The 14,063-nt window shown below is 43.8% G+C and overlaps 1 protein-coding gene across 9 annotated transcripts in view; it reads right to left on the bottom strand.

Annotated features, from left to right (window-relative positions):
• Positions 1-5,420: 5,420 nt before the first annotated feature.
• Positions 5,421-14,063, bottom strand: part of LOC109895990 (phospholipase DDHD2) — a 35,462-nt gene continuing 26,819 nt past the window's right edge. For 4 of the 9 annotated variants that reach the window (XM_031829949.1, XM_031829951.1, XM_031829950.1 and 1 more), the window contains 7 exons: positions 13,273-13,299; positions 12,449-12,604; positions 12,231-12,333; positions 11,931-12,092; positions 11,594-11,695; positions 10,246-10,411; positions 5,421-8,800 (listed from right to left, as the gene is read on the bottom strand). In XM_031829949.1, coding sequence (XP_031685809.1) covers positions 8,719-8,800; positions 10,246-10,411; positions 11,594-11,695; positions 11,931-12,092; positions 12,231-12,333; positions 12,449-12,604; positions 13,273-13,299 — 798 coding nt within the window. In that variant the 3' untranslated portion in view covers positions 5,421-8,718. Of the gene's footprint in view, positions 8,801-10,245; positions 10,412-11,580; positions 12,093-12,230; positions 12,334-12,448; positions 12,605-13,272; positions 13,300-14,063 lie in introns of those variants that run through there. The other 5 variants (XM_020490148.2, XM_031829955.1, XM_020490146.2 and 2 more) reach the window with 4 other exon arrangements.

The raw sequence follows: 14,063 nt of genomic DNA, 5'->3' as shown, positions 1-14,063 counted from the left end.
GTTGAAGCTGTTTATTGGAGATGATACACGGGCATCCTGCCTGTATTGTAAAGGCTGGTTGAAGCTGTTTATTGGAGATGATACACGGGCATCCTGCCTGTATTGTAAAGGCTGGTTGAAGCTGTTTATTGGAGATGATACACTGGCATCCTGCCTGTATTGTAAAGGCTGATTTCTACGCCAAACTTAGTGATGTAAAATAACACATGAAAACTCAAAAACATACTGAAAAGGCAAAGCCTTATAACAGTTCCACCCAAAACAAGCTGCCAATTATGGTTAAAAAAATGTACTCTGCAAAAAACGCTGAGGCCACCATGGCATTAGCCATCGCTGAACACTGTTCCATGATGGCATGTGATCACATTGGAGAAGCATGTAAAGCTGCTTTCTCATACTCCACTGCTGCTACCCACTTCAAAGTGCACAGAAATTATCAATGACGTCATGAAGTAATTTAGCAACTTCTAGCGAATTTTAGGACAGCCAATAGCTACTTTCCTTACTGAGGAGTTGGCAACACTGCCTCTAGCTTCCTTCATACTGGACAACGAGACATACAAATGTTATCCACACATTCATTTGACTCTGGGGAAGTAGATAAGGTCCTCAATCCTTAAGTATGCTTCCCAGCCGAAACAGTTCGGAAGAGTTTGCGCATATATTATGATGACAATTTGTGATGCTTTTGTTAGTTTTGGACTTCGGGGGGGGGGGGGGGGGGGCAAGCTGAAGTTCAGAGCCGAAGTCTACGCCCCTTCGTCGGTGATTGGTCAACAGTAGGGATTCTTCAATAAAGTCTTTGTTGTCATTCAACGAGAGACGACTCGTTTTCATGCACATTTTTTCATTGAGGAACACTGCACCAAACACCTTACTTAAAATTGTGCGACTAAGATCTCCTAGGCAAAAAGGTATTTTAAGGGACTATGCGAGCACACTTGTTCAGTTCGACTAGGCGTCAGCCGAACTGAAGCATGCTGACGCCTTAACACATCTCCTGTTGTTGTGAGACATTCCCCCTGCTGTGAACCAGTGTGTGTCAGGAAACCTCCCCTGAGGAGTGTTAGGATGTGACAGTGTTTGCACGCTTACAAACACTGTCACAAAAAGCTTTTGTTCATAACATATGGGCCTTTGTCAAAAGTAATGCATTAAACTCTTTGAAAAAAAGGGTTTCAAGGGGGTTCTTTGGCTGTCCTCACAGGAAAACCCTTTTTGGTTCCAAGTAGAACTGTTTTTAGTTTCAAGTAAAACCCTTTAGGGTTCCATGTTGAACCCTCTGTGGAAAGGGTTATTCATGAAAACCAAAAGGGTTCTACCTGGAACCAAAAAGGGGTTTTCAAAGTGTTCTCCTATGGGGAAAGCCAAATAAGCTTTTTTTTCGGTGTACATAGGGAATAGGGTGCCATTTGCAATGGAGACTGTTCTCACAGCACAGAGCCAGCTAACAGGTTATAAAATAAGAGTTAACACTACTGTCATGACTCTCCTGTGAAGATCCAAGGATCAAGTTACAGTGGATCAGCGTTCAATAGAGCCCTCTCACCCGCAGAGGGGGGAGGGATGGATGTGGGGGTTCTATGACATCTCACGTCGATCTTAAATTGTAGGCATCAGACGATTCCTTTTAGTTTCTAGTTTGGGCGAATGGAATGTCTTTGTTACAGAAGAGTTTCCAGCCCAAAACTTCAACATCAAACAATGAACACTTGGACAATGTATTTCAACATCCGAATGTTGGGAATGTCTATTTTGTGATGCCATTGTAACTTGAAGAACTTTTACACTGTACATCCTTTACGTTGTGTAGAAAATATTAAGGATAAAGTGAACGTTTTTGTGATGATAAGATTGTGATATTAGTTCTCTAACGAGATCATAGTGAATTATGATACCTTGCCTCGTAACTAGCCACACCCAAGGGAGCCCAAAGAGCATGTCAAGTATGACATAAATGCTCCTTTTTATCCGAGGGTATAAAAGATGGAGTTAAGAATTAACATATCATGGGCCTCCCGAGTGGCGCAGTGGTCTAAGTGGCGCAGTGGTCTAAGGCACTGTGCCGCAGTGCTAGCTGTGCCACTAGAGATCTTGGTTCAAGTCCAGGCTCTGTCGCAGCTGGCCGAGACCGGGAGACACATGGGGCGATGCAAAGTCCGGGTTAGGGGAGGGTTTGGCCAGCAGGGGTGTTCTTGTCCCATCGCGCACTAGCGACTCCTGTGGCGGGCCACACGGATTTTCCTCTGACCCATTGGTGCGGCTGGCTTCCGGGTTGTGTCAAAAAGCAGTGTGAGGCTTGGTTGGGTTGTGTTTTGGAGGATGTCCTTACAGGAGTTGCAGCGATGGGACAAGACTGTAACTACCAATTGGATACCTCGTAATTGGGGAGAAAAGGGGTAATAAAAAAAATATATATATTTAAATTTAACACAGGCTGCAGTGAGCTCTACGATAGTGATGAGCCCGGAACAAAACATGAGGTTGAAGAAGACAAAAGAACTCTAACAATCCAATGCTGTACTGTATCTAAGAAGGTGAATTTAAGTAGGATCAGTAGGATCATCCTAGGATCATTCTCTTCAAATCATCATCGCCTACAACTCCTGTACGGACACAGAAGAGGTGAAGGTCACCGCTCTGGGATCATCGACACGGCTGATTAGCTGTCCACTCTTCCAAAACGAGTGCAAGTAAACAGACAACTAAGGACATTGTGACCTCTTGTGGACAATCAGAGACTTACACCTGAGAACGAAGGAGAACGCAGTCCGAAGGAGAAGGCCCAATCAACCCTCCTCACAAAGCGGAACCCTTTCCACGAATGCCTGGGCCCAACAGAGATACCCAACGAAGACCTTCAACATGTACAGTGGGGCAAAAAAGTATTTAGTCAGCCACCAATTGTGCAAGTTCTCCAACTTTAAAAAATGAGAGAGGCCTGTAATTGTCATCATAGGTACACTTCAACTATGACAGACAAAATGAGAGAAAAAAATCCAGAAAATCACATTGTAGGATTTTTTATGAATTTATTTGCAAATTATGGTGGAAAATAAGTATCTGTATTCATAGTCATGTAAAATTCAGAGATTAGGGCCTAATGAATTTAAGACAATTTAAATAAACTGTAAAATCTTTGAAATTGTTGCATGTTGTGTTTATATTTTTGTTCAGTGTAGATGGTTGAGTACTGGGCCCCCAATGTCTCTGTTGTTTAGGAAACACATCCATCCTCCTTTCCTTTATGTGAAGCCTGAACCCCAACTGGAGAGATGAGGAACTGCATCTCTACTCATAAACCCGGCAGCCCTTAACACTGCTTCATGTCAATTGTTGTGTTGTTGAATGAAAGAAGTTGTCCTAGTTCTCATTTAACTCTCTTTAATAATAACTAACAGTCAGACAGCTTTCACAGTTCACCGCCATTCTTATAACATGTAGTTAATCTCTATGAACCCCGGCTCCCACACACAAAGACCAGCAGTAGCATGTGAATATCGTTGCAGTGGATGAGATGCTGATAAACTAACTCTGAACTTTCCTCTGAACGTTCCTCTAGACATTGGGCAGCAGTGGGTACATGATTGCCTCCTGTTAAGGCTCAGATACACATTCCTCTGGTCTCTCTGGCAGGTATTCCCTCAGCTGGGGTGGAGCATGCAGAGCACCCCTGATCTGGCGTGAGAAACTACAATAACCCTAACCAAAGGGTCAGGTGCAAGAAGGACTATAAACCACTGACACATGCTTCCTTATCAAAACATGATTCATGAAGTCTAATATTTTTCTAAACACATATACAGTCGTGGCCAAAAGTTTTGAGAATGACACAAATATTAATTTTCACAAAGTCTGCTGCCTCAGTTTGTATGATGGCAATTTGTATATACTCCAGAATGTTATGAAGAGTGATCAGATGAATTGCAATTAATTGCAAAGTCCTTCTTTGCCATGCAAATGAACTGAATCCCCCAAAAACATTTCCACTGCATTTCAGCCCTGCCACAAAAGGACCAGCTGACATCATGTCAGTGATTCTCTCGTTAACACAGGTGTGAGTGTTGACGAGGACAAGGCTGGAGATCAGTCTGTCATGCTGATTGAGTTTGAATAACAGACTGGAAGCTTCAAAAGGAGGGTGGTGTTTGGAATCATTGTTCTTCCTCTGTCAACCATGGTTACCTTCAAGGAAATACGTGATCATTGCTTTGCACAAAAATGGCTTCACAGGCAAGGATATTGCTGCCAGTAAGATTGCACCTAAATCAACCATTTATCGGATCATCAAGAACTTCAAGGAGAACGGTTCAATTGTTGTGAAGAAGGCTTCAGGGCGCTCAAGAAAGTCCAGCAAGCGCCAGCACCATCTCCTAAAGTTGATTCAGCTGCGGGATCGGGCACCACCAGTACAGAGCTTGCTCAGGAATGGCAGCAGGCAGGTGTGAGTGCATCTCAGTGAGGTGAAGACTTTTGGAGGATGGCCTGGTGTCAAGAAGGGCAGCAAAGAAGCCACTTCTCTCCAGGAAAAACATCAGGGACAGACTGATATTCTGCAAAAGGTACAGGGATTGGACTGATGAGGCCTGGGGTAAAGTAATTTTCTCTGATGAATCGCCTTTCCGATTGTTTGGGGCATCCGGAAAAAAGCTTATCCAGAAGACAAGGTGGGCACTACCATCAGTCCTGTGTCATGCCAACAGTAAAGCATCCTGAGACCATTCATGTGTGGGGTTGCTTCTCAGCCATGAATAAAGAATGGTACCAACACATCCTCCGAGAGCGACTTCTCCCAACCATCCAGGAACAGTTTGGTGACAAACAATGCCTTTTCCAACATGATGGAGCACCTTGCCATAAGGCAAAAGAGATAACTCAGTGGCTCGGGGAACAAAACATCAATATTTTGGGTCCATGGCCAGGAAGCTCCCCAGACCTTAATCCCATTGAGAACTTGTGGTCAATCCTCAAGAGGTGGGTGGACAAACAAAAACCCACAAATTCTGACAAACTCCAAGCATTGATTATGCAAGAATGGGCTGCCATCGGTCAGAATGTGGCCCAGAAGTTCATTGACAGCGTGCCAGGGCGGATTGCAGAGGTCTTGAAAAAGAAAGGTCAACACTGCAAATATTGACTCTTTGCATCAACTTCATGTAATTGTCAATAAATGCCTTTGACACTTATGAAATAATTGTAATTATACTTCACTATTCCATAGTAACCTCTGACAAAAATATCGAAAGACACTGAAGCAGCAGACTTTGTGAAATTTAATATTTGTGTCATTCTCAAAACTTTTGGCCACGACTGTATATGGTTCTTAGTCTCTGTAAGATTAAATTGTAAACCAGTTTATATGAATAAGTCAATCCGATAGCCTGTCAAACAATGAAATAAAAAACACTTGTGACAAAAAGTCTCTTTTAAAGTTTTATTATGACATAAACAATATGTAAGCACACTGTATAGCCTATGTATGGTACTGTGGTTGAATAAATTAAACAAATTGGTAACACGACAGGTTTAATGCATTACGATGCTATATGACCTCCTTATAAACATCTTATCTCATAATAATCCTGACTAAAGTACAACCATTGAGTCAGTAAAACTATTATAATAAGACATAATAAGGGCTCATACATGCTTATATCAAGTATTAAAGTATACTTGTCAGCTTACATTAAATTTCATTAATATTATATTTTGGGGGCGGTTTGAATATACAATGTCACTAAGTGCAAAACTTGAGGTTAACAGAACAAAATACATCATTCAGGAGTGAAGCAGAGAGGATGAGTGCTCACAAAGCAGGGTTTAGGGGTCAGAGGGATATCTCACACAGCACATTTTAAGCAGGGAGTCAAGCTGCCTAATCAGAACCTCAAAGCCTCTTCTGTGGTTGTAGAATGATTAGAAAACTAAGATCTATTGTTCAGCTAGGTCCTGTCCAGGGCGTTTACATGTGGCTTGCTGTCGCAGTAAGCCACACCTAACACCCTGGACCAAAGCTATTGTCTCCCCTCTGCTGACAGAGCTAGCTGGAGTGAGGAGGTCCATGGTCTGATTGGACCACAGTGATGATTCATGCCATGTTAAAGGACTGCAGGTTTGTTGCTGGTTGACTGACAGTGAAACCAGTGTCAGTGATACAGTAGGGACATAAATGATTGGCACCCTTGATAAAGATTACAATTACAATTAAAATACTGAGCTATATTGTATAATAAAAAAAAGGGAAATTATATTATAATAATAAATCGGTGGGTACTTATATGTGTCATATTTCACACATGTACAAATGTAATAATAATATATATGTTTTTATCTAAAAAAGATATGGGTCAAAAGCATTGACACCCGTTTTCAACACCTTACCCTGCGAGTATTAAGGCATTGAGACTTTTTCTAAAATGTTTTATCTGATTGGAGGCTACATGGGGAGGATTCTTAGGCCATTCCTCCATACATAATCTTTCCAGATCCTGCATATCATTCATCTTCTCTTATGGACTGCTCCTTTCAATTCAAACCACAGGTTATCAATGAGATTTAAATCCGGAGACTGAGATGGCCATTGCAAAATGTTGATTTTGTGGTCAATTAACCATTTTGTTAATCTCATAAGGCCTTTTAGAAAAAGGCTCAGTGCCATTATCCTCGCAAGGTAAGGTATTGAAAACAGGGGTATCCCAAGCATCGTCTGGAGTGGTGTAAAGCTCACCACCATTGGACTCAGTGGAAACGTTCTCTGGAGTGAAGAATCACGCTTCGCCATCTGGCAGTCCAACTGGTGAATCTAGGTTTGGCGGATGACAGGAGAACACTACCTGCCCCAATGCATAGTGCCAACTGTAACGTTTGGTGGAGGAGGAATAATGGTCTGGGGCTGTTTTTCCATAGTTCAGGCTAGTACCAGTGAAAGGAAATCTTAACGCTACAGCATAAAATGACACTAGACGATTCTGTGCTTCCAACTTGGTGGCAACAGTTTGGGGAAGGCCCTTTCCTGTTTCAGCATGACAATGTCCCCGTGGACAAAGCAACGGCCATGCAGAATGGTTTGTTGAGATCGGTGTGGAAGAACTTGACTGGCCTGCACAGAGCCCTGACCTCAAACCCCATCGAACACATTTGGGATGAATTGGAACGCCGCCTGCTAGCCAGGCCTAATCGCCCAACAGCAGTGCTCGACCTCACTAATGCCCGTGGCTGAATGGAAGCAAGTCCCCGCAGAAATGTTTCAACATCTAGTGGAAAGCCTTCCCAGAAGAGTGGAGGCTGTTATAACAGCAAAGGGGGGAACCAACTCAACTCCATATTAACGCACATGATTTGGGAATGAGATGTTTGACGAGCAAAATTGGCCCTAACCACAGTTTAAAGAGGTTGGTTGGCACACACCAAAGGGGGGGGGGGGGGGGATTTATACACACACTCATAGAAAGAAAACAACCCTGTCCCTTTTCTCCCCTCATACATACCTTCCTCTAAGATAAGTACTTGGAGGAACAATGTCTTGTCAGTTACATTAAAGATATATCATGTTATTTTCTACAATAATTTTAATACTTAGCTTTTACATGATACAAATAAATCCAAAAATGTAATTATCTATAGTCAGTCAGTTCATCTAGAGAGGAGTGAGATTATCAGAACATCACATTGCACTGGAATTATGGGTTGAGTACTTTTTATGGTAACACTTTACTTAAGAGCGACATGCAGCCTTCATATGCAGCCTTCATATGCATGACGTAAAAGAGTTGTAATGCCCTTTATAAAATGCTTTTCTAAGCCTTAAGCAGCACCTAAGTAAAGTGCTACCTTTTTGGTAGTCAAGTACGTACTGATACGTACTGGTATACAACCTTCTGGAGACATGCACTAAACACACAGGAGAGGAATTATCATCCTGCATGATCTGTCGTTGTAAATGTATTATAGGACATGTCAAGTCTAAGGCCAAGTAAAAAGAAATGACCTGAAAATAACGTATATAAAAGTTATGATCCAGACATGATCAAACAGGATCTGATTCTTTAGAAACACACATGTTAAATGCAGTCTGCCCCTTCAACAGGAGGATCCAGCGGCTCAAACCCAGATCCTTCAGTGTGGTTTTAGGAAAATCGAAAACCAGTCTTCACTATGGTTCTCCCATAGAGTTGGGTAGAGGGCTCACTTGATAGTATTCAATGTTGCTGCCCATGTGGTCACAGGATGAGAAATTCAGAGATAGAAATGCACTAGAGAGCTCATCTCCAATGGGTTCTCCAGACCTCTTCATGTCAGCTGGGACAGGTTTGGTTCTTCACGGAGCACTTCTCTGTCACACCCTTGACACACACACACTCAGAGGCAGACGCCATCTGTCCGAGGAGGTGACTCAACGGTTTTGTGAGGCTCAGACACAAGGAATTCTGGGAGAGAGCAGTGGCTGCATGTCCTTTTTCATGTTGCTTTCATTACATTTTAGTAACTTATAAATAACGCTCTGTGTATGTATAAAGACTTTATAGCCCTCTCTGTGTGTTTATAAAGCCTTTAAAACTCTGTGGTTATTCAATATTTATATCTCTGTGTTTTTACTGACTTACTTGCCTTACTCCTTTCAGCTCCTAATAAAGCAAAGGGCCTCATTGGTGCATCTCCACGGAATTCATGTGTTGTTATGAAGCCTTTATACCGGTCTCTGTGTTTATAAAGCCTTTGTTATTGCTGTGGTTGCTCAAAGGCCACACCCAGTTTGTCGTAGATCTCCTTTAGCAGCAGCAGAGCAGTGTCCTCAGACTCCCTACACACACAGGAGAGACAAAGAGTGACTTACTTGTGTGTATGTACTGACATGAATAGTGCATTTGGAAAGTATTCAGACCCCTTCCCCTTTTACACATTTTGTTACGTTACAGCCTTATTCTACAATTGATTAAATAAATAAAACATCTCATCAATCTACACACAATACCCAATAATGACAATTATAATTTTTTCAAATGAATAAAAAAATATTTGATTTACATTAGTATTCAGACCATTTGCTATGAGACTCGAAATTGAGCTCAGGTGCATCCTGTTTCGATTGATCATCCTTGAGATGTTTCTACATCTTGATTGGAAGACACCTGTGGTCAATTGTCTATATAAAGGTCCCACTGTTGACAGTGAATGTCAGAGCAAAAACCAAGCCATGAGGTCAAAGGAATTTTTATTTATTTATTTATTTTTATTTAATTTGACCTTTATTTAACCAGGCAAGTCAGTTAAGAACACATTCTTATTTTCAATGACGGCCTGGGAACAGTGGGTTAACTGCCTGTTCAGGGGCAGAACGACAGATTTGTACCTTGTCAGCTCGGGGGTTTGAACAGGCAACCTTCCGGTTACTAGTCTAACGCTCTAACCACTAGGCTACGCTGCCGCCCCAATTGTCCGTAGAGCTCCGAGAGCGGATTGGGTCGAGGCCCAGATCTGGGGAAGGGTACCAAACTATTTCTGCAGCATTGAAGGTCCAAGAAGACAGTGGCCTCCATTATTCTTTCTAGAGCTGGCTGCCAGGCCAAACTGAGCAATCGGGGGAGAAGGGCCTTGGTCAGGAAGGTGATAACCATCTCTGCAGCACTCCACCAATCAGACCTTTATGGTAGTGGCCAGACGGAAGCCACTCGTCAGTAAAAAAAAAGGCACATGACAGCCCGCTTGGTGTTTGCCAAAATGCACCTAAAGACTCTCAGACAATGAGAAACAAGATTCTCTGGTGAAACCAAGACTGAACTCTTTGGCCTGAATGCCAAGCATCACGTCTGTAGGAAACCTGGCACCATCCCTACGGTGAAGCATGGTGGTGGCAGCATCATGCTGTTGGGATATTTTTCAGCGGCAGGGACTGGGACACTAGTCAGGATCGAAGGAAAGACGAACGGTGCAAAGTACAGAGAGATCCTTGATGAAAACCTGCTCCAGAGAGCTCAGGACCTCAGACTGGGTCGAAGGTTCACCTTCCAGCAGGACATCGACCCTAAGCACACGCCCAATACAATGCAGGAGTGGCCCAGTCAGAGCCCAGACTTGAACCCGATCTAACATCTCTGGAGAGACCTGAAAACAGCTGTGCAGCGACACTCCCCATCCAACCTGACAGAGCTTGAGAGGATCTGCAGAGAAGAATGGGAGAATAAATCCCCAAAATCTAAAGGTATTAGCATTACACGCACACAAGGATACACACACACAGGTACTGACCAGTAGCAGAGGTGGGACTGGATGGCAAACAGATATTCGTTGAAACTCTCAATGGGCGCCTCCTGCAGTACATAGTCTATCCTCCGCCCTCCATTCAGCATCCCCACCTTCACCTGACGCCCCTTGTCCTCCACCGACCCTGGAGACTCCACCTCTTCATGCCCACCTGCAGGGTCAGAGATGGACCAATCACACAGAGGCAGACGGACTCCTATGTCCAGTCCAGAAACAACTCCTAGCCCTTACTTGCCATTTGCAGATATGAAAGGACTGGAAAATAAAATCCTAAATGATGCCGGCTCCACCTAGACTTCTAATTAATAGGATTAGAGAAGTTTCTGCCATTTTGCACATACAAATCTGCAGATGATGAAGCTACCTGGGAATGACAAGTGTTTCTGGGCCAGGTAAGTGACTCCTGTTTGAAGGAAAGATATCGAAGGGGAGGGGAGATTGCTAGAAATTGTGGAGAGAAAGTTAGCGAGTGGAGTGAGAGTTCAGTGGGCGAGGGGAGTTAGAGAGTTGAGTGTGCATAGGGAGTGAACGAGTAGAGTTTGTGAGAGGAGTTAGTGAGTGGGGTTAAAGAAAAATAAAGCTGAGCTTCAGGAAGCAGCAGCCACAAGTCAGGCAGTCTATCAAGGCTCTGGGAGAGGCCATGTGCATGGGGGAGGGGCCAGGTGCATGGGGGAGGGGCCAGGTGCATGGGGGAGAGGCCAGGTGCATGGGGGAAGGGGCTCAGAGATAACAGGTGAGATATGCTAAGAAGAGAGTGTTTAAAAGGCTTGATATGCTGAGAGAAGAGGGAGGATAATAACACACTACTGAAGAGCGTGAGCTGTGAGACACTGCATCAACAGAACACATCCAAGGTAAGATGGATACTTTCCTGAAGACAGTTAATGCTATTGATTTAACCACACTATGTCTAGTTTCATTATCTAGTTTTTAAATCAGTCCATAGATATCACTGAAATATTATTGTAACTAGTCTGTCAGAAAATACTGCTTTAGCTAGTAGTAGCCTTAAAATAAATGCTTTGAGGCCCATATCAGGCTTCAATTTCCAGGTAGCTAAGGGACTCTATGCCTAGAGGACAATTTCAACTCTAAATATTAGGCTATTTCATCCAAGTTCAAGACAAAATATCAGGCCAAATATCAGGCCATTGTTGCTACAAAAAGTTATATTACCATATCTGTGAGTGCACACAGGCGGCTATGTCTCTCTCTCTGACAGAGGGGGGCGCTGTAAGGAGTATTCTCTGTGTACAGAGTTCTGGGCTGCAGCTGACAGTCAGACCACCCACACAGTAGATCATTCTGGCCTCCATATCTCCTGGCTTCTTACCTTGGAAGTAATGTAAGTGAAGGGCTTTGGGCCACTCCAGAATTTTAGTCCACAAATCAGCCTTACTCTTTTCCCTCACAGCAGCGCAGGCTGCTGCAGGGGCTAGGGTCAGGGGTTAGGGGTCAGGGTAAAGGAAAGAACACCAGAACAGCAGAGAGGAGAGGAAACGGAACATGCAGGAGGAGACAAGGTTAGACATGTCAGCAAAAACACTCCCACACGCTTCAAACATGCTGAGGACTGGAAGTTAACAGTTATGTTAAAAGCTTTAAAACTTGGGGTATTTGCCTACGCAGAGCAGTAATGCACTGACTCTGTGTGTGTGCATATGTGTTACTCTCTGTCTCCTGCAGGGATCTCTCTGCTGTAGTTTCTCCATCCTCCACAGGGGGCAGTGCAGCGACAGGCATTCGGACCAGAGACTGCCAGGCAGTACGAAACGAGCCGAGAACGTTATTCTTCAGATCAGTACTCATCCGCGTCAGACTCTCTTTCAACTCTAGAGAACACACACGTGCACACACACTCCAAATGTTATTATATTTCATGTCATAAGGCTTTTCAACACCACAACACATTTCAGACACAAAGATGAATTCTTTGACAAATTGATAGAAAAATTGGTTGATATCCGTACCCAGGTGCATCCTCTTGCGGCCCTTGTGATGTGGGATCAGCATGGGCTCTAGGTCTGACTCAGACACAATCATGGGCTCGATCCGATAGGCCACAGGGTCAAACTTTAGAGGGAGAGAGAACAAGCCATGTCCCAATAAATCGGATGTGTGCACGTGTGTGGGTGTTATATTATACAAATCTCAGGCAGGCAGGAATGGTGTGTATGTGTGTGCTTACAGGGTGGTATATGTTATAGAAGTTCTTGCAGGTGGGAAAGGTGTAGTTTGGGTCGATGCGTTTGAGTCCACGGACGGTCAGGAACATTCCGATGGGAGAACCGAACGCAAAGAAGGTCTGAGGATGGAATGCCAGCTGGGGGTAGTTAATGGACACCTGGAGAGAAGACAGGGAGGGAGGGAAAGTGAGCGAGAGAGAGAGTTGGGGGGGGGTTATAAATCACGTGTATATTCAGCCCAGAGAAAACCACGACAATAGGCTTGAACAGCCCAATAGAAATCGATCCCATGCAAAATGTCAAAATTAAGTGATAATACATGGGTCAATACAGTGAAAAATAACGACCCAATAACATTCACACACACATACATACATTCAACATGGGTGCAAAATGTTCATGCATCACAACAAGCCAGCAAACATTGATGGCAACACAAGGTTGGGGACCCTCACAGCAGATAGCAGGAAACCATGGAGATGAGGACTCACACAGGCATGAACAGTGGATGTGTTCATGTACATACAGTATGTATCCTGGTAACAGTGAGAGTCCTATAAGGAAGGAAGGGTGGAGGTGGAATGAGAGATTTGTCTGACTCATATGAGGACAGTAGAATAGATCTTTGAGAGGGCCTGACAGACGAGATGACTGGTCACATTGGTGTTGAGGTTAGGGGCGGGGCTGGAGTTCTTTCTAAGGATACATTCTAATGTTTTCTATGAGGATAGGAGCATAAGAGGAAATGGAAGAGGAAAGAGAAGAGAACTAGTGTTGGGAAGCACAACCAACAGCATGTCCTGTATAGAGAGACAGTGTGACAGACCTGTCCCTTGGCTATGCCCCCGTTGGTCTGTCCAGGCAGGCAGAGGGAGACAAGCAGGAGGGCTAGTTAGACCTCACAGTCACTTTTACTACTACAACTACTACTACTACTGCTGCTACAACTACTACGACTGCTGCTACAACTACTACCGCTGCTGCTACTACTACTACTGCTGCTGCTACTACTACCGCTGTTACTACTACTACTACTACTGCTGCTGCTACTACTACCGCTGCTGCTACTACTACTACTGCTGCTGCTACTACTACTACTACTACTACTGCTACTACTACTAATACTACTACAAACGCTGCTGCTACTACTACTACTGCTGCTACTACTACCGCTGCTGCTACTGCTGCTACTACTACTACTACTGCTGCTACTACTACTACAACTACTGCTGCAACTACTACAACCGCTGCTGCTACTACTACTACTGCTGCAACTACTGCTACTGCTGCTACTACTACTGCTGCTGCTACTACTTCTGCTGCTACAACTACTGCAACTACTACTTCTGCTGCTACTACTACCGCTGCTGCTACAACTACTACAACTACAGCTGCTGCTACAACTACAACTACAGCTGCTGCTACAACTACTACAACCACTACTGCTGATACCACAACTACTATTACTACAACTACTACTGCTGATACCACTAGAACTACTACTACAACTACTACTGCTGATACCACTACAACTACTACTGCTGCTACAACGACTACTACAACTACTACTGCAACTACTGCTGCTACAACAACTACTGCTGCTACAACTACTGTTGC

This window comes from Oncorhynchus kisutch, linkage group LG8, assembly GCF_002021735.2.
Source record: "Oncorhynchus kisutch isolate 150728-3 linkage group LG8, Okis_V2, whole genome shotgun sequence".
NCBI lineage: Eukaryota > Metazoa > Chordata > Actinopteri > Salmoniformes > Salmonidae > Oncorhynchus > Oncorhynchus kisutch.
The sequence above is the reverse complement of the archived record's forward strand: the minus strand, read 5'-3'. Positions and strand labels throughout refer to the sequence as shown.